Source organism: Perognathus longimembris, chromosome 9, assembly GCF_023159225.1.
Source record: "Perognathus longimembris pacificus isolate PPM17 chromosome 9, ASM2315922v1, whole genome shotgun sequence".
Classification (NCBI taxonomy): domain Eukaryota; kingdom Metazoa; phylum Chordata; class Mammalia; order Rodentia; family Heteromyidae; genus Perognathus; species Perognathus longimembris.
The window spans coordinates 7,602,972-7,624,024 of NC_063169.1; the positions used below are offsets into that span (position 1 = coordinate 7,602,972).

Sequence of the window (21,053 nt, forward strand, 5' to 3'; positions counted from 1 at the left end):
AATCTGGGACCAATTTTCTGTGGAAGGACAACTATAAAGTATACATAAGTATAACTAGCTATTAAATAAATAGCGAAGTATCAACTACTCAACTCAATTTAAGTGACTTATTATGTTTGTTAAGGATTTTCAGTTTGACTTACGACAGATTACTTGTTTCATGATTTCTCCTCTCTCTCTGATTAAGGCGTTTGTAGAAAAAAGAACTGAATATATGAATTCGCTCAGCATCTTCTTTCTTCAGTTTTTCAAGCACCAAATATCTATTTTAAGCAAAAATAAGTTCAATATAATGGATGTAATGATTTTGTTATTTTATTAATTTATTGTGGTGTTCAAATCAAACTCAAGGCCTTGTGAGTAGTAATTGCCAAGTACTCTACTATTGAGCTACATCACTATATCCTCAGCTAAAACCTCAGGTAAACTTTAATCAAAAGCAGTGACCAAATATTTATTTGGCCATGACCAATAATGTCTATCTCTTAAAGATAAAAGAAGTCATTGGGGGCTGGGAATATGGCGTAGTGGCAAGAGCACTTGCCTCGTATACATGAAGCCCTGGGTTCGATTCCCCAGCACCACATATATAGAAAATGGCCCGAAGTGGTGCTGTGGCTCAAGTGGCAGAGTGCTAGCCTTGAGCAAAAGGAAGCCAGGGACAGTGCCCAGGCCCTGAGTCCAAGGCCCAGAACTGGCCACCAAAAAAAAAAAAAAAAAAAGAAGAAGTCATTGGTTAAATGTGCCTCATATTCTAGATGTGATAATCATCAGATTCGTTTTAGGTAAGGATGAAACTTGGGCTCTCTCCCTAAGCTCTTTTGCACAAGGCTAGTGCTCTGAGCCACAGCACAACATCAGTTTTCTGGTGGTTAATTGAAGAAAAGTCTCCCAGACTTTTCTGCCTGGGCTGGCTTGGAATACAGGTGTAAGCCACCAAGGCACAGGAAATCTAATGACTTAAAACAAGAACATACTCCTAGTCAGTCTCTATATAAAAAATTTCAGAGTAAGGAAAAAAAAAAAACTTTAAGAAATGCTCACAGCATTATTACAAGAAAAAAACAAATGGCAGACATGTTCATTAACTAATAATTGGAAAAATAAAATGTACAATGGAATATTATATACTAACAAAAAGAACCCAAAGTATTTGTTAATATATACAAAAACATAGAAGAGGGCTGGGAATGTGGCTTAGAATTAGAGTGCTTGCCCAGCATGCATGAAGCCCTGGGTTTGATTTCTCAGCACCACGTACACAGAAAAAGCCTGAAGTGGCATTGTGGCTCAAGTGTAGAGGTGCTGGCCTTGAGCAAAAAGAAACCAAGGACAGTGCGCAGGCCCTGAGTTCAAGCCACAGGGCTAGCAAAAAAACCAGCCAAACAAACAAACAAAACCAAACAATACAAAAAAATCCTGAAAACATTATGCTAACTAAAATCCAGCCCCAAATGACTACATATTTATTCTATGGCCCCATTATATGTACACTATACAGAAAGTGCAAATCCATAGAGACAGAGTCTGGTGGTTACCTAGGCTCAGGAGTGAGGTTGGACAGAAATATGGAAGGAGAACGATTACTCATTAGAATAACGAAAATTTTCTAATATTAATTGTGATGGCAGTTACACAACTTCTGAACATACTAGAAACCTACTGAACAACACGTTGGCTGTAAGTGGGTGAACTGCATATTTTGAGATTTTATCTTAAGCTACACAATACATTTAATGAACCACAGATATTTATATTCATGAACCTATATCAAAACAAACAGCAATGGTCCTTCACATTGCAAAATAATAAGCTTGTTTGTCATAAAATTTCTCGTAGAAGGCATGCAAATTGAAGCTTATGACCAACTTCATTCTATCACAACAGGATATTCTAAAAGTCTACTGAAATCTTAACACAGAAACATAAAAATGCTTCTGTTTGGCTGTCTTAAGACCATTTTCTTCTTTCTCCTCCCTCCCTCCCTTTTCTCCCCCCTCTTTCTTTCTTTTCTTTCTTTGTTGTGGGGCTTGAACTATGGGCCTGGTCACTGTCCCTGAGCTCTTTAGCTCAAGGTTAGCACTCTACCACTTAAGCCACAGCAACACTTCCAGTTTTCTGGTGATTAATTGGAGCTAAGAGTCTTATGGACTTGCCTGCCTGGTCTGGCTTTAAACCCTGATGCTCAGATCTCAAGCTCCTGGGTAGCTAGGATAGCCACCAGCACCCAGCTGCATATTTTTTCTTGAGACCTGTTACTTACTTTTGGTCCAAGACTGGGACTTACATTCAGTATCTGACACTCTTGTTTTTCACTGGGTGGCACACTACCATCTAAGCCACAACTCTAACCCTGAGAACTGTTAGTTTAACATTTGCTAATAACAAAGCTCAGTGTGTAATGAAAAGTATGTAACTTGAAAGATCACTTGAATCCAGGCAACTCAGATTCCTATAAAAGACATTATAAGACAATCAGTTCACTGGATGATATGAATTGATTTCTTCAATAATATTATAACTTATACCATTAAGGAGGAACTATGCTACCTTTAGTGGATAATAGTATAAAAGCTTCTTTTAAGAATGGTATTAAGGGGCTGGGAATATGGCCTAGTGGCAAGAGTGCTTGCCTCGTATACATGATGCCCTGGGTTTGATTCCTCAGCACCACATACACAGAAAATGGCCAGAAGTGGCGCTGTGGCTCAAGTGGCAGAGTGCTGGCCTTGAGCAAAAAAGAAGCCAGGGACAGTGCTCAGGCCCCAGGACTGGCCAAAAAAAGAGAATGTAATTAAAACTGGACATTCAGACTCCTGCCTGTAATCCTACCTACTCAGAAGGCTAAGATCTGGAAGAACATGATTAGAGGCCACCATCAAAGTAGACCATCTGCTGTAAAACGTGATAGTATTTCTTTCTGTAAGAATATTCCATAATATATATATGTACTATATTTTGCTTATCTACTGATGGACAGTTGAGTGGTTTCTATATCCTAGCTATCAAGTCTTCTGTATGCTGACACAGAGAAAGGTTGCACACTGTCGCAGTGGTTCTGCTTCTGCTTCTGCACTTAGTGCTTTAGTTTGTCCCAACATCTTTTGCCAGAAAACTAAGAGTTCCTTGATTCTCCATACTCCTTCATATCATTGAGTCAAGTATAGAGTCCCATTGGCTCTATTTCCAACATAATCCATTCTCTTGTAAAATCTCTTATCACCTCTTTTCTAGACTTCCACAATGCACATGCCTACCAAAGTGGCCTTAAGGAAAATTAGCCATGATGGCATTTCTCTTTACAACATTTTTTACCACAAATAGTTGTGCAAAATCATTAGTGGGCTCTAAAGTCAACTGAGTGAGGGTCATTGCCAAAATGTTTTGCTTTGACCAACACTGAAGTTTTGTTTCAATACACATGCCCACTGTATAGTACAAACCAGTAAGCAGACAATAAGCCATAATTTAGGAAAACTATGTATATACTAGGCATTTTCTCTACCACTTATAATATACATTATCTCATTTAATCCTCACAACCACTTAAGAAATTATTCTCATTAAAAAAATGTGAAACAGGATATGGAGCACTTGCATTACATACATGAAGCCCTGGGTTCAATGTGGAAAACAGAAGAGACAGACTAAATAACTTTCACATGTCACATGGTAAGTAAGAATAAGGGGAGCTAAACAAAACGCTCTGGTTTTAGAATAAAAAAGATATAAAATGACAGAGTGTTAAAAAAAAGTTGGTAAAATATTAAACTTACTTCAAATAAAAGTCTATAATAACATCATTTAAAAATTCTCCTTCACTTAGACAGTGCAGGTCTTCATTAGTAACAGAGATGCCCCCCTTAGCTGGAGGTGGTGGGTATACTATCAATCTGTAGTAAAATAAAACAAAAGCAAGCTTTACGTATACATAACTGAAATGTAAGGAAATAGCAAAGAAATTGAAAGCATTGCACATGAAAAACAGTTTCTCACTTTTCTATTGGTCCAATGAAGATGGTATGGTTCTCTCCAGTTTCTTCCTCATCATCAAAAAACTGAAATTCCTGCTTGTTTCTCGCTTGCACTTTAGATTCAAAGGACACCTAAGTAAAGGAAGTTAAATACTCAATTCACAAAATCAAATCAAGAAATTCTTCTATAAAAATAGCAAGCCCAAATCAGAAAGCTTTTAAGGAGATTAAAAAATATAATCTAGAAAAGTATGCAAAAGCTGAACAATTCAAAGCAAGAACAGGGCAAGACTTGGAGGTACCTTCTCTTTACTGTAGCTTCTAGAAAATGATAGTCTCCCAATATATGGCAATACTGGCTTTCCAGTGCTTTCCTTTTCTTTGCAAGATGACTACTGTTCATTAAGAATTCGATCATGTGGAAGCCTAAGTCCAATGACCAGCAACCCCTGGGAAGTGGGGCAGATGCTCAGGACCACATTGCCATGAGATGCAGCCCTCCACGGAGCTAAAAGTGAAGCATGGGGCCTTTGAGGAAAGAGATTTCCATTGAAATCTGAGGTCATCCCAGTTGCCTTATGGCTTATACAGCTCTAGCCTTCCTCAGCAGAGCCAATTCTGAAAAAGCTCTCTGAAAAAACTTGTGAGAAGCACGTTCAATTATCAAGACTGTGCCTTAGGGCTGGAAGTGTAACTAACTGCTATAGCATTTGCAGGACCTGGATTTGAATCACAGCAGAGTAATTAAAAAAAAAGTTTCAACTGAGTATGATAGGGCCACTAAGAGCCACAAAAACAAGAAACTATGTTGGAAAAAACAATAAAATACTATGCCTCAGATCATCATATTTCCAAGTACGTAGGGCTGAGTCATTTATTCCTGATAAATTCAATCAGCAATATCCAGTCACTATAGAAGTGTTACAGTAGTAAGTACAGTGGCACTTGATTCATTCATTTCACGTCAGCATTACCTAACTGACTCATATGTCAGTTCTGTATAACCCAACACACACTTCTGACTATTTAAGTCAAATAGTATACATTCCTTACTTTCCTAACTCTCAATTACACATGTATATGTAACATATAAATGTATGATGCTGCAGAGACCAAAACTCCTTTAAACCTAAGACTGGAGGTAACAATCTACTTGAATGTAGCAGTGTGCATATATGCATAGCAGAGGAAACCAGAAGGAACAGAAACCAATGTGCTGAAAGGAACTCCAAACCATTCTGAGATCCATATTAAGTACTATGTTATATAAACCGATCCATTATTAATGCTTTGATGTAAGATTACATCACATATGAACAAAAATTCCAAAGAGAATAAAAAAACCCTAATACCACACTGACTAAGAGGCACACCTCAAAGGACAGAGCACCAGCCCAGTGTCACACAGAACTCAGGCCCTCGGGTTAGGCTCTGGTACTGGCACAAATATTAAACAAACAAGCATAACACGTTTTCTTAAGTTAGCCATTTGCAGGAGCTGGAGCTGTACCTCCGTGGGAGGGTGCTTCCAGAGCACCTGTGAGGAGGCCCTAGGTTTCAGCCCTACCACCACACAACCAAATAAATAAACCATTTAAAATTATTTTGAAAAACTTAAATATAATTACAGTTTTAACTTTGCTTTCTTTTTGTGTACAACTTCCTTTGATACTCTCTTCGTAGCTTCTTGTACAGGCAACAAGTCTGCTATTGGCTTCTTCAAAAGGAATTTTTGCAAAAAAATTGGAAACATTATTCTTCAAACCAATATCAGTAATGATGCTTTCAAATACCATGTTTGCATGAGGATCAAGGGCATTTTGAAAAATTAAAATTATGTACTGTTCTTCTAAACCTAAAAAGAAACAAATATGACTGTAAGACTAGAGGACAAGTTAATAGATAATTTTAACAAGTGAAAAGATAATTCTTTAGGAAATGGAGACGTGAATTTGTCAACTGCAACTAGTTACTGCTACCAGTCACTCATGAGGCAGAAACAGTAACTCCTACTGAAATGTGCTAACAGTTATGCCTTGTTATTCATGTTAAGAGGTGGAGGGAAAGAAACTAGACAACAGTCTCCTCGTTATATAGGATGAAGACTTTCTATGAACTTGTAAGCTTTCCACTTCAATAGCATTTACATCAAGCCATAGACACGTTACTTGGATTAGGCAGTGTTACAGACCCAGATGACCTGGATTTTAGCCCATTTTGAAAAGGTTTCAAATGGGCAAGTAAGTTTATCTTCAGCCTATTTTTTTTTGGCCAGTCCTGGGCCTTGGACTCAGGGCCTGAGCACTGTCCCTGGCTTCTTCCCGCTCAAGGCTAGCACTCTGCCACTTGAGCCACAGCGCCGCTTCTGGCCGTTTTCTGTATATGTGGTGCTGGGGAATCGAACCTAGGGCCTCGTGTATCCGAGGCAGGCACTCTTGCCACTAGGCTATATCCCCAGCCCACAGCCTATTTTTTGTTTTTTGGCCAGTCCTGGGGCTTGAACTCTAGGCCTGAGCACTGTCCCTGGCTTCTTTTTGCTCAAGGCTAGCACTCTGCCAACTTGAGCCACAGCGCCACTTCTGGCCATTTTCTGTATATGTGGTGCTGAGGAATCGAACCTAGGGCTTCATGTATACGAGGCATGCACTCTTGCCACTAGGCCAGATTCCCAGCCCTCTTCAGCCTATTTTTGTAGGGCTTTTCCCCATCTACACAATAAGGGTAGTTATACCTTCATTTCAAAGAAAAAAGCTGCTTCAATGCCTTCTTTCAGAGCGCACAAATCTACAGACATCCACTATCTCGTACTCACTCTTTGCTATTCAGTAGTTTGTGTATCTTGTTAGAAGTTGTTTAACACACTTACTCGCTAGCTTATTGATTCCTTTACAGTCATTCCAAACTTTATCCTCCTTACTCATTTGCAGTTGCATGCTCAACTTTTGGTAAATTGCTGGTACTGCCTGAAGAAACACTACTGGTAACTTTCTAACATTACACCATTCACATTTAGTTAGATCAGAGGTATTTAAAATAATCTCTACAGGATCACTCTCTGGTCCTAGAGGAAAACAAAAGGAAAAGAAACCAACTGTTAAGATAGCAAAATCATGAATGAAGAAAAATAAGTTTAATATTAAGCATATGTCTAATTACTGCTCAATCAGTATGTCTTATTACTATATTAACGAATCTTCTTCATTGTTTTACAAATAAAAACACGCTATAAGATTTGTTATGTTACAAAATGAAATTACACCAAGACTTATGTCCTTTGTTAAATATATATAAAATGACTATCTTAGTGAACTCCACAAATACCATTTAATCAGAGTACTTCAGTATAAACAAAATCTTAATAAACAATATTAAACAGCTTACCATCTAGATGTATCTTGATAAGATTTAAAGAAAACTAAAAAGGAAAAGTAAAATAAATTAGTACTCACAAACCTAAGAAGATGTTGCTATACATATCTTAAGTGACAATTTGACCTTAGATAAAGGGCAGAAAGGTTCAGCCATCTACTATGTTGAAAGTTAAGACAAAATACTTCTCTCGCAAAAAAAAATCTTTCAGCAAGTAAGGCTTCATCTTCTCTGTGAGTTAAGAAAACTTTCCTTAATTGCTAATTTAAAGAAGTTGATATTAAAAATAACACCTAGATATTCCTTTCCTTGGGGACTGGTGGTTCACAATTGTAATTCTACCTACTCAGGAGGCTGGGATAATGTTTAAAACCAGCTAAGGTAGAACCACCTGCTGTACTCCAGCTCCAAAATAACCAGCAAAAAGCCTGGCTGGAGGTGTGACTTACGGGGTTGAGTGCCAGCTGAGCAATCAAGACTAGAAAGCTCAAGTCCCTAAGATCAAACTATAGATTAGGCAGCAACAACAAGTTTTGGCTTGATATATCTTCAATAGACAGAAAAGGAATCTATTTTGGTATATGTTATGTGGCTAAGATTAAAACAGTATTTCAGAAACAGTATTTGCTGCTGGAAAGGAGGCTTGGTGGTAGAGTGCTTGCCTAGCATGCATTAAGCCCTGGGTTCGTTTCCTGTACCACATAAACAGAAAAGGCTGGAAGTGGCGCTGTGGCTCAAGTGGTAGAGTGCTAGCCTTGAGTTACAGAGAGGCTCAGCAGTGACAGAGCCCAGGCCCTGAGTCCAAGACCCAGGACCAGCACAAAAACAAAAACAATATTTGTATTTAAATGTAATTGGCATTTCTAGATAGTGCTCTTACCAGAATGAATTCAAGAGGTTAAATTACCTAATATTAAGTAAACACGGAATTCACTAAAACATTTTAAATATTTCTTAGGTAATTCATAACTGCAGATACATCTGATCACTACAAAATATAACCTTTAGAAAAATCCCATGCTATAAAGAAAGTTAACACCACACAGCAAGTACTTTGCAGCTAATATATTTCACTTACCAAAACTGTATCAGCACATTTTAATATTATGTGTGTGTAATGTTAATTTTACGTGCCCACAGCATATATAAATGAACTTATAACTTAAAGAAAAAAATTAATCCAAATTTTAATGTAGTTCATGATCGTTTATGCGGGCACATGCATACATGTGCAACTGTGCACATGCATGTGTGCCAGTACTAGGTCTTCAACTCAGGGTCTGGGCACTGCTGTTCCTTAGCTTTCTTGCTTAAGGCTGGCACTCTACCATTTGAGCTACAACTCTACTTCCACTGATAGCTTTAAGAATAAACATGTATCTTGATAAACCTTCTGGTGGCTCACAGTCTGTAATTCTAGCTACTGAGGAGGCTGAAGATCTGAGGATTACAGTTCCAAGCCAGCCAGGGGAGGAAAGTTTTCTGAGACTCTTATCCCAATTCACTACTGGAAGTAGCTTTGTGGCTCAGAGTGGTGGAGCACTAGCCTTGAGCCAAAGAGCTCAGAGACAGCACCCAGGCCCTGAGTTCAAGGCCCATAGCCAACCAACCAACAAACCAACAAAAAGCAAAATGCAGCATTTATTAAATGTCTAAATCACCAGCAAAACCATAGTGATTATACTGCTGAGTTTTAACAGTATTAATGAGGGGAAGTCATAAACTCTATAGGGTATTCTGAATACTTTTGAGGTATAAAAATAAAAAGAATGTGGAATGTGGCTCAAGTTCCCAGTCCTTCCAAAATAGTGACATTTTTGTTAAATAGTAGAACCCAGAGAAGGTAATATGTACTATGAACCTGTGCTAACAAAATACAAGCTTCATACATCACTGAAAAACAAGATACAGATTAGAATGATATTGGATAATGATAAGTTGTTTGCTTTAAAAATCTATGCAGTACTTCTGACATTTTCTAGTTTTCAAATCATGGGAAGCTAGAGCCAGTTAGCCATAGTTTTATTCTAACAATTGTTTCACATTTCATTTTAACCAATAAACATGCAATTTTTTCCTTTTGATTGTATTATATACTAGTGCCATTTTAACCAGAAAATATCAATAATACTTCACTTTAAGCTCCCTTCTGTGAAGCCATGTTTTCTTAAAAGATACTGCTTCATCTTCCCTATGATTTAGCCCCTGTTGTCACTGTATTTGATTCAGGTGCTCTGGGTATTGTATATATGTCTGTCTGAATAAGGGAAGGGAAGGGGAACATTAAAATCGTGATAGACAAAGGGTAAAAGGCAAAGCAATGCAACAGCAATACTTACAAGATTCTATGTTGTAAACAAACTGTACAACTGGGGGGAGGGGACGTAGGGGAGGAGGCCATGTGGGAGAAAAATGAGGGAGAGGGGTATCAAGCTGGACAAGAAATGTACTCACTACCTAATGTATGTAACTAACCACTCTGCACTTCACAATGACAATAAAACAAACAAATAAATTAGAAAAAGACATTGCTTATGTATAATGATGAAACATGGGGTTGGAAAGTAGGAGTTCATCATGAATAGAGATAACAGCATAAAGCAAAACTTCAGAGAATTCAGTACAGCACTATTTAGGGGGGAGGGATAGGGTGTTAAAAAAAAAAAAGAAGTATTTACTTTGGTGTAGTTTTAGATGAATTAGTCCATGAACAGAGGAAGGGTATCTCACAAAGCCTAACAATTCACATCACAGTGGATAGAAAGTAGAAGGGCTTTATAGAATATTAATTTATAGAAGATTAGTTAACCTACCTATGTTTAGAACACATTAGGAAGAAGAAAAATGATGACAAAGGAGATTACATTAAAATTTCAAAAAGAAAGCAAACAAATAGGACTGGTGGCAGCAGAATAACAACTGATAGATATGATAAGGAAGATAAAGAGACAACAGAAAGTCTTATAGACTAGCTGAACTAGTCTAAATATACAATGCATCTTAGGAGGCCATTATAAATACAATACTATTTTACAAACGTCAGTGCTAGCCCAGGTAGTGGTGGCTCATGCCCATAATCTGTGATTTGGGGATCAAACTTTCAGCCAGCACAGGCAGATTTAATTTAAGCCAGCCTTGGCAAGAAAGTCTGTGAGGCTCTTACCTCCATAAAAGCGGGAAGTAGAGCTGTGGTTCTACTTTATATATTCCTTTCACAAACTAAGCAGGCATGAGAACAAAATACTAAAATGCTGAAAGATTTTCTAATTTGTAGAGAATCATACGTAGCTTTCTACTACTGCAAAATTAATGAGACATTTATTTATTTATTTATTTAGCCAGTCCTGGGGCTTAAACTCAGGCCCTGAGCACTGTCCTTGGCTTCTTTTGCTCAAGGCTAGCACTCTACCACTAGAGCCACAGTGCTATTTTCAGCTTTTTCTATATATGTGGTGCTCAGGAATTGAACCCAGGGCTTCATTGTATGCTAGGCAAGCACTCTACCACCAGGCCACATTCCCAGCCCAATGACACATTTCTATCCACAACTTTTAACAGTGAGAAGTTCATATAGATAGCAATATGAAGTCTTATAACAGTTCTGATATTTAACAATAAAAACTTGGTGATAAATTTTCAAATTTTATAAAATTGGTACAACAAAAAGCTTAAGAATATACTTACAATTACAGGCTCTATTAGTAGTCTAAAGAGTGTTCCTACTCGTATACTTCGGCAGTTTAAAATGACACTTTCAAAGGTATTATGGCAGCTTAAAGAGACAGGATTGATTAAAGCTTCTTGAGAAATTAATTTTCGACGTTTTAGAGGTGTGCTGATAAGAGAATTGCCAAACTGAAAAGAAAAAATAATTTCTCATTACAAGTTATTACAAAACGAGGCATAAATTAAGTACATGTACACGACGAAGTAATGTAAGAAACGGAAGTCAAGGTGATAGTAAGCTCAGCCCTGTATGATAGCCGAGATCTTAGGATACGCAGTTGGAGCTAGCCCACGCAGACTAATCTGAGACACTTTTATCACCAAATAACAACAACAACAACAAAAAAAACCAAAACCAACCCCAGAACTAGAAGCATGGCTCAAGTAGTAAAAACTCGCGCTCCAGTACTAGGACATTCATACCAACACACAGCCTAACAGCACATAAAGTTGATTTTCTTTCAGCAATGCTAAATGAGGTAAGAATTTATGATTATTACATAAATTAAGATTTTCCTATTTTATCTATCTCTAGCTTAGTTATTATTTGAAGTTCAAATAATTTAATTTAGGAATGGAAATCACTGCCTGGGTCTGAAACACCAATTAAGCCATCCATTAATGATGTTCTTAAGCATAGTAGCTTCCTTAGCTTTCAGTTTCTAACAAATGTAATGAATATTTACTTAAAAAAAAAAAAGGTAACCTGGAAATGGTACTGTAGCCCAGATTTCAAGCCCTAAGACCAAACAAACAAATGTAACAAAACAAGAAGCTAATGTGTTTGAACAGATCTGTATATTTTACGTGTAGTAAAACTGGATAAAAGCTAGCTAGTAGCAGTTATATTAAACCACCACTTGTTTAGAAAATAATTAACAATGAGAATGGTTTTATATGACAAAAGAATACTTTTACATGTTTATATAATTTACTTGGTCCCTTAAATGATTTCGTATTTCAAATAAAAATTAATCATAAAATTACATACCTATAATTTCAAATAAAGACAATTATATTACAGGTTGCATACATCTTACTGGAGTGTTTTAGGTTTTCAAACTTTTCTTATTTTGTAATACTTATATAGATTTTACTGGAAATCCAAAAATCTGAAACCCAATACTTTGAGCATGAATTTTTGGATTAGAAATTTGCAACCTAAATGTCACCAGAAGAATAAAAAGATGGCTGGGCACTGGCAGCTCATACCTATAATCCTAGCTACTCAGGAGGCTGAGATCTGAGGACTGAGGTTCAAAGCAAGCCTGGGCATGAAAGTCTGGGAGACTCTTATCTCCAATTAACCATCAGAAAATCGGAAGTGGTGCTGTGGCCCAAGTGGTAGAGCGCTAGCCTTGAGCTGAAGAACTCAGGGACACTGCCTAGGCCCTGAGTTCAAGCCCCATGACTGGTGGGGGAAAACAAAAAAAGAGGAAAGAAAACAAACCATAAGAGGCATTGGGAAATGTTGGTCAATGGGGATTATTGTCATAGTTAGGAGTTTTCAATTATCCTTTTGAAGATATTTCTGTGATCTATGTGTTTGTTTCATTTTTTGCCAGTCCTAGGGTTTGAACCCTGCCAGGACCTGAGCAATGCCCCTGGATTCCTTTTGCTCAAGGCTAGCACTCTACCACTTGAGCCACAGCACTACCTCCAGCTTTTTCTGTATATGGGGTGCTGAGAAATCGAACCCAGGGCATCATGCATGCTAGGGAAGCACTCTACCACTAGGCCACATTCCCAGCCCCTATGCTCTATGTCTTCACAAAACAGAAAACCCCCAAACTCCATCAATAATTATCAGAAGAAATAAATTCAACAAAATTGCAGAATATGAAATAAACATAGAATCACAAAAACCTAACTAGTTAAAAAAAACTAACGAGTCAAATTGGTCTTGAATAAAAAAAAACACAAGAAGGCTCCAAAATACACTAGTAATCTGTAGTAATCCAAATAGCATAGCATGTGACTAAAGAGACATTTCCAGATAAATGTTCTGTGGAACAGAATAGAAAGACCAGTAAGTAACCCATGTCCTACAGCTGACTTTTGACAGAAATGGTAAGAACTCACACTGGAGAAAGGATAACCTTTTTTAATAAGCAATGTTGGAGAAACTGGATGCATACATATACAAGAATGAAAAACTTCTCTCACTATTAACAGAATCCAGTCAAATGGATTAAGATATAAATATGAATTCTGGAAGTATGAAATTAGCAGGAAAAAATATAGAGGAAATACTTCATGACACTTATCTGCAAGAATATTTTCTAAGAATACAAAAGCACAGTAATAAAAGCACAAACAGAGAAATGGGACTGTATCAAATGAAAACACTTCGGTATAACACAAATAAATTAATGAAGCAAAGAGAAAATATTTGCAAACTATATATCAGAACAAGGGGCCAGCATCTAGAATACTTAGGGGAAAATGCAAATAACCTAATTTAAAAACTGGACAATATATTTTAAAAGACACTTATCAAAAGATGATACACAAATGCCCAAAAGGTATGTAGAAAAAATGTCCAACCTTATTAATCATCAGGAAAATGCAGGTCAAACCAGAGGGGGAATCACCTCCCTCTAGTAAGGATGCTTGCCAGAAAGATGGAAAGGTAACAAGTGCCGACAACAATGTAGAAAATGGGAAATAATCATATACACTGGTGGGAATACAAATTACTATAGCCATTATGGAAAGAGCACCAAAACTATGCGCCTGAAAAATTAAAATAGAATTATCATATGATTTAGGAATCTTACTATTTAATATACAGCCAAAGATTTTTGGGGTTTTTTTGGGCCATTGGGGCTTGATCTCATCTGGGCACTATCCCTGAGCTCTTTTGCTCAAGGCTGGTGCTCTACCACCTTGAGCCACAGCTCCACTTCTGGGTTTTCTGGTGGTTAACTGGAGATAAGAGTCTAGTGGACTTTGCTTCCTGGGCTGACTTCAAACAGTGACCCTAGGGCTATAGGTGTAAGCCACCTGTGCTGGCTACCAAAGATACTTTAGCCATAAACTGCAATAAAATCCCATTATGTGTAACAACATGGAGGAAGCTAGAGAGTAAAACATACCAGGCACAGATAGAGTTATTACCACAGAGTCTCACTCAAGGACAAAATATGAAAATTGCATTTTACAGTAGGTGAAGACTAGAATGTGGTTAACTAGGGACAGGAGTGTATGTTGGTTATGGAGGAAGGGCGATTGGGAAAGCTTGGGCAATGGGAAATATTATGGTTAGGAGTTATAAAAATGTGTTTCAAGTATGAAGGAACAAGAAGATGACTATAGATGATGATAAGGTACTCTACATAAAAAAATTTAAAAAAAGGAGAAATGATATTTGAGCTGGGTGCCGACAGCTCACACCTGTCATCCTAGCTACTCAGGAGGCTGAGATCTGAGGATCGAGGTTCAAAGACAGCCTGGGCAGTCAAGTCGCTGAGATTCTTATTAATTAACCACCAGAAAACCAGAAGTGGCCCTGTGGCTCAAGTGGTAGCTACATGCTAGCCTTGAGCTGAAGGATAGCGCCCAGGCCCAGAGTTCAAGCCCCACGACCAACCAAAAAAAAAAAAAAAAAAAAAAAAGGAAAGGAAGGAACATTAATTGCCTTTTCAAGCATACTAACATTTTATTAAAAATTTTCCACATTGGCTATTTTTTCCCCCAGCTCCTGGGGCTTGAAATCGGGGCCTGGGTGCTGCGACTGAGCCAATTCACAGTGCCACTTCCAGCAAGTCTCATGGACTTTCCTGCCCCGGCCGCCCCTGCCTTTCCGGCTTCAAAAGCAATCCTTAAACCTCACCCTTCTGAGTAGCAGGGTTACAGACATAAGCCACCTGCATCTATTTTTAACATATTCTTAATAGAGTCTTACTGGAGAGTTCTAAAAGATTTATTAAAAAAAATCTTTGGAGTTATTTTTCAAGTTAGAACTATTTAACTCACTATTTACTAATATAGATATATATGTTGTATATGTATATATAGAGAGACATATCTATATAGATCTAGATAGATCTCTATATGTTAAGAGCTGTTCCAGCTGAGTCGACAGTACTCACCTTCCCACTGAGCACCACTGTAAAGAGCACTGAACAGCATACAGTTCAGCTACTAGTCTGAAGACTTGTAACTAACAATTCTATACAGGAAAATTCATTATTGACTTAACTGAACTCTTTTATGCTAAATATACTGAGTTCTTCCCAATCTTCCCCTGTGGCAAGCTGTCATTAACAAGTGTTTCTATAGTGAATTCCAAGAACACATCCAGAATTATTGCTAAACTACTGTATCAGAACTTATTAAAATAACTTTTCCATTTCTTCAAACACTAACCAAGATGAGACACTACTTTAAAAACTTTTGGCAATCTATAAGGCATGAAACTGTAACTCTGTATATCAGTTTGATAATAAAAAATTGAAAAAAAAATCTTGACAATCTAGACAGTTAACACAAAACTTTTCCCATTCATACTCCCTATTTTGATTGCTAACTCTGTTCAACTTCATTCATTTTACTCACTTTTTAATGCATTGGTCTCGTTCTTGATTATTAAGAAATTAAAAATACAAGGGCTGGGGTTGGGGCTCAGTGGTAAAGCACTTGCCTAGCAAGCACCAGGCCCTGGGTTCGATCCCCAACACTAAAGGAAAAAAACAAAAAACATTAAAAAAAAAAAAAAAGTTAAGGGGCTGGGGATATAGCCTAGTGGCAAGAGTGCCTGCCTCGGATACACGAGGCCCTAGGTTCGATTCCCCAGCACCACATATACAGAAAACGGCCAGAAGCGGCGCTGTGGCTCAAGTGGCAGAGTGCTAGCCTTGAGTGGGAAGAAGCCAGGGACAGTGCTCAGGCCCTGAGTCCAAGGCCCAGGACTGGCCAAAAAAAAAGAAGAAAAAAAAGTTAAAAAGACATAAAACAGTTGGGTACTGGTGACTCATGCTTATAAGCCTAGCTACTCAGGAGACTGAGATCTATAAGGAATAAGGCTCTGGAGGGTGGCTCAAGGGCAAGAGAGCAAGAGAGCCAAGGAAGCGAGCCCAGGAAGCGCAAAGCTATTAGTTCATAGTCCAGTACCAGCAAAATAAACAACTTGTTCATTTTTAAAAATAGATAATACTTGGTCATGCAGTTCACTATATCTCCCCTACCTCATTTTGCATCTACCGATTAAATTCTGTTTATAAAATTTTTGGTAAATACATTCATCTCAATTTCTTATTTTGTTTGTGAGATCGTGTTTTTAAAGGTATATTTCCCTATTTTCACCTATATTACTATAGTATAAACTCGGCTCTTCCTTCCCCATACAGATTTTTAATGTACAAATTTTATAAAATGTTTTTACCCCTCAAAAAAGTAGGATAACATGTATGTCTCTATTTCACTATTCCTACCCAAGATAAGTATATAAAATTCTAAAAATGGCGAGGAATGTGGCTTAGTGGTAGAGTGCTTGTCTAGCATGTATGAAGCCCTGGGTTCGATTCCTCAGTACCACATAAACAGAAAAAGCCAGAAGTGGTGCTGTGGCTCAATAGGTAGAGTGCTAGCCTTGAGCAAAAAGAAGCCAGGGACAGTGCTCAGGCCCTGAGTTCAAGTCCCAGGACTGGCAAAAAAAAATCCAAAAGTAACTGATTTAGCTTTTATTTTATTTCAAATGGCCACATAGTATCGTTGCACCATCATACCATAACTTCCTCAGCCACATCTATATTAGTGGGCAACGATTTTTGTACTATTTACCAACACATGTCATGTTCGTATGAATACTCTTACATGCTGGGACTGGGAGGAATTTCTTTGAGGATTCTGGGTAATTATTTGATCAAATAACTGGCAATTATTCTAGGTAATTATTTGATTGAATAACTTAATCAATATATGGTATATACTTTTGAAATTAATATACATTAGTTCACTCCTTTCCCCAAAGCACTCTTTTCTATAAACAAATTAGGACAAGGTATTTGTCCCTTGTCTTCTTGCCAACAGTTCATGTTACTTTATGTATGTCTTTTGATCTCTTATTTATATATTAGTTAGTTTTTCTGTGAAATGAAATTTTTATCTTGTAAAAAATAAAACAAACAGTAATACCCTCTGTACATCACCTTTATAATAATAATTTTAAAAATAAATTTGCCAAAAATAACAAACTGCTTTATAGTAAAATACATGCAAAATTTAATTAAGATAAAAATGATTTCTCTTGTCTGCTAGTTTTTGCAAGAAATCTGCTTGTACAGATAGCTAAGCAACCCAAATGGAGCACCTGAACTCTGAGTGTCCTCATTAGGACAAAGTAGAAGATTTCACACAGGATCTAAAGTGATAGGTTCAGATGATGGCACACTACAAATATTTTCCACCTTGAAGACACCTGTATAATTTGTCAGACATAAGTAAATTTCCTGTTTATACGTGGGTCTCATTTCTATACAGCCGATTATGTATACAATGCAATATTCCAAAACTTGAAAATGAGATTTGAAATTCAACAGTTCTTGTCTTAAATATTCTGGACAAGGATACTCAACTATACCATCACACTTTGTTGTGGGGCTGATACTGGTTTTTTTTCTTATAGAATCTGACACAAGTTTAATAGAATTTGACACAACTTTCATTCAAGTTCATTGTTATGAGTAGTTAATAGTCTTCTAAAATAATCCATCTTTTTTCTTCTACCAACACTGCCAAATTGACCTCCAAAAACAATCATCATCCAAAAGAGATTTTAATAAAAAAGCATCCCAACAAAGGTGAAGAGTACCTGGTCTTTCATTCTTGCTTTTCTTGGCAATACAACTGCATTTGGCTCTGACTCTGCTGGCGTGCTCCTTAGCTCATGCTCAGCTCTGCAGGGATTTGCATTAAATGCTGCTTCCACTTTCCCAGTAGACGGTGCTGGGGAAGAACATGCTGAGTCAGCAGGCCGTGGGGATATGCTCTCTCTTCTCTTAGTCCTGTCACTGTCATCATCATCATCACTGGATAGAATGACTTAACATTATAAAGAAAATGTATATCAAAATGTTGGTAGTAATTTTCTATTCCACAAAAGCAAGAACCACACCTCCAGCCCTACTTAATATCTTTTAAAATATATTACATGAATATGCAATTGGGCTATAATCCTACAAATTCTATAATCACCACTACTAATGCAGCTACAGCAACAAATTACAAAAATTAAATGTTTACCTTCAGCACTTAAGAAAGTTTCAAGTGTGGAAATTATTTACAAGCTGTTTCAAAACCGGAATTTTTTTTTTTTTTTTATAATATGAAACCTCCTATTGCCACGTAACTTCACAAAACCACTGACTAGTACCAGTGACTTGTGCCTGTGACTCTCGCTACTCTGAAGGCTGAGAACAGACAGTGGGTCCAGTCAGCTTGGACAGAAAGCCCAAGACTCCATCTGCCCTGAGGGAAGCCAGTCACGGTGACGCAAGCCTATTACGCCTGTACTTCCTAAGAAAGTATCACAGCTGAGAACAAAGTCTGAGTCCTTTTTGAAAAAAATGAGGTAAAATGCTGATAAAGATTGAGATTTTTATATCAAACCATTAAAATTGGACTTATTTATCTCTTATCTCTTTCCCCCTTTATTTCAACTGGTTTTCAGAATAATGCTTTGAAACTCTAAACAATGTCCAAAGGTAACTAATAAAAACCCCTTTCCCTCAATTTACAAGGTGGGATATATTATAATCAAACAACCGATTTTAATACATCAGAATATTTCAATGACTAGTAGTCTTAACTCTTTTTGTTGCTCAAGTTCTCTCAGTAGTGGCTAGTGGCAGCTCTTCAATTTTAGCTCCTATATCCTTTCAAAGGTTCGTGGCTTTTTTTAAAATTTACTTTTGCATGCTGATTGTTATTAGTAAAGAACAGTATTTTAAGATGTGAATATGACGGAGCTCCAGTGGCGCAATCAGTTAGTGCGCGGTACTTATAAGATGTGAATATGAAAACTACTGTTATTTTGTTTTTTAAGAGTTACTCATTTCTACACCAGGGTTTATTTACTGTTTCTCAGCATTTCTATGCACAAATCTAGGAACCATATATTTAATATAATAAATTGATACTATTATCTCTAAATCAAATTTAAAGCTGTAGGTCTTTTGCTTCTTTTTTTGTGTGTGCTCCTTTTCTCTAACACTAAGAGACACAATAATGTAAGTATTCGTTTGCTTTGCCAATGCTTTCAAAAGTAACAATACCAATAATAATGTAGTATTATTTAATAGACCTAGGATTTCTATGTAGTTCTAATTAGCCTTAAAACATTTCATTAAGGATGTACAGCCACAATATTTTAATCATTTGAAATAGTTGTGTTTAACCCATTAAATAAACATATAATAGGTAAACTTGTTATTAAAACAAAATTTTATTTACATTTTTTGTAGGTCTGTGTATAGGGACTCTTGACTGCAATCCCAGCTACTATGAGCCAGAGTTAGGAAGGTCGTGGCTTAAGGTCAGCTAGTCTTCCTCCCACCCATCCTCCCCCCTCCCCCCCAAAAAAGTTAGCAAGACTTTTGTCTCAAAGCCAAGTTATGGTTCATGCCTGCAACATCATGATGAAAAGGCTGGGAGCAAAAATGCAGTCTGAAGTTGGCCCACGCAAAAAGTGTGTATGAAAAATACCTAAAACAAAAAGGGTCATAGCGTAAGTAGAACTGCTCTTGCTGAAAAAAAGCACGAGATCCTGAGTTTAAACACAAGCATCACCCAAATCAATCAACAAATTAGTAAAAACTGCATTTCAGAGTTATGTAAAATATTATGTTCCCAAAGTTAAATTATTAAAGGCAATTTGAAAAACCTTGCATCTATTCTCTTTTTTTGGTTGTGGGGCTTGAACTGAGGGCCTAGGTGCTGTCCCTGAGCCTCTTTGTGCTCAAGGCTAACATTCTACCACTAGAGACACCAGTGCCAATTCTGGTTTTTGAGTAGTTAATTGGATATAAGAGTCTCACAGGAACTTTTCTGCCTGGGCTGGCTTCGAACCGTGATCCTCAGATGTCAGCCTCCTAAGTAGCTAGGATTACAGGTGTGAGCCACCGGCTCACTATTTACACCCTTTCAAATCAACTACTATCATTTTTGATCATCTACCTAAAGACCACATTCAGGCCTAGATCTAGAAATGGCAAGTGGTAGAGCAACTTCCTAGTAAGCACAAGGCCTTGAGTTCAAATCTCCTACCACATACACAATATAAATATAAAACCTGTATTTATTCTCCCACTCCGTATAGTGTACAGATTTTCTACATCAAAAGATCTGAAGTATATATAGTTTTCCTCTATCTTTACAGCTATGTACTTTATAGTTGAACCAGTCCCTAATTAATTTTTGCTTTTTAGAAAGAATAAAATAAAAACACATTTCTTACATGTCCCAAGACAAAATAAATAAATAAAATGTTTATGGAAAGAAGGAAAGGGGTTAAACAACAACAAAAGCAAACTTGATTTTCACTGAGTCTTTCTTTGCTATAAGTCAACTATGTCATCAGGTCATACTTAAAATGAGAAAGCTTAGCACTGCTAGCACTTGGTCAACCCAGTTCTCTGTTACTATTACAAGATGAGGACTAAGTGTTATTATTTTTTCAAGGATGTGGACATGTTTTAATCATGTACCTGCAAAATACATTATTTACTGGACATAAAACACCTATTAGGCTGGGAATATGGCCTCGTGGTAAGAGTGCTTGCCTCAAATACATAAAGCCCTGGGTTCGATTCCTCAGCACCGCATATATAGAAAAGGCCAGAAGTGGCGCTGTGGCTAAAGTGGTAGAGTGCTAGCCTTGAGCAAAAAGAAGCCAGGGACAGTGCTCAGGCGCTGAGTGACTGGCAAAAAAAAAAAAAAGACACCTATTAACATTCTATTTCTCAAATAAATATATATTCAAAT

General features: G+C 37.2%; 1 protein-coding gene across 13 annotated transcripts in view; it reads right to left on the bottom strand.

Annotated features, from left to right (window-relative positions):
• The window catches only part of Senp6 (SUMO specific peptidase 6), a 176,010-nt gene that overhangs the window by 104,904 nt on the left and 50,053 nt on the right, over positions 1-21,053 (bottom strand). For 7 of the 13 annotated variants that reach the window (XM_048353663.1, XM_048353662.1, XM_048353661.1 and 4 more), the window contains 8 exons: positions 17,884-18,113; positions 11,028-11,198; positions 7,356-7,389; positions 6,841-7,035; positions 5,603-5,829; positions 3,997-4,106; positions 3,777-3,893; positions 144-263 (listed from right to left, as the gene is read on the bottom strand). The exons of 4 other annotated variants lie outside the window; for them this stretch is intronic. In XM_048353663.1, coding sequence (XP_048209620.1) covers positions 144-263; positions 3,777-3,893; positions 3,997-4,106; positions 5,603-5,829; positions 6,841-7,035; positions 7,356-7,389; positions 11,028-11,198; positions 17,884-18,113 — 1,204 coding nt within the window. Of the gene's footprint in view, positions 1-143; positions 264-3,772; positions 3,894-3,996; positions 4,107-5,602; positions 5,830-6,840; positions 7,036-7,355; positions 7,390-11,027; positions 11,199-17,883; positions 18,114-21,053 lie in introns of those variants that run through there. 2 more of the 13 variants (XM_048353666.1, XM_048353673.1) reach the window with 2 other exon arrangements.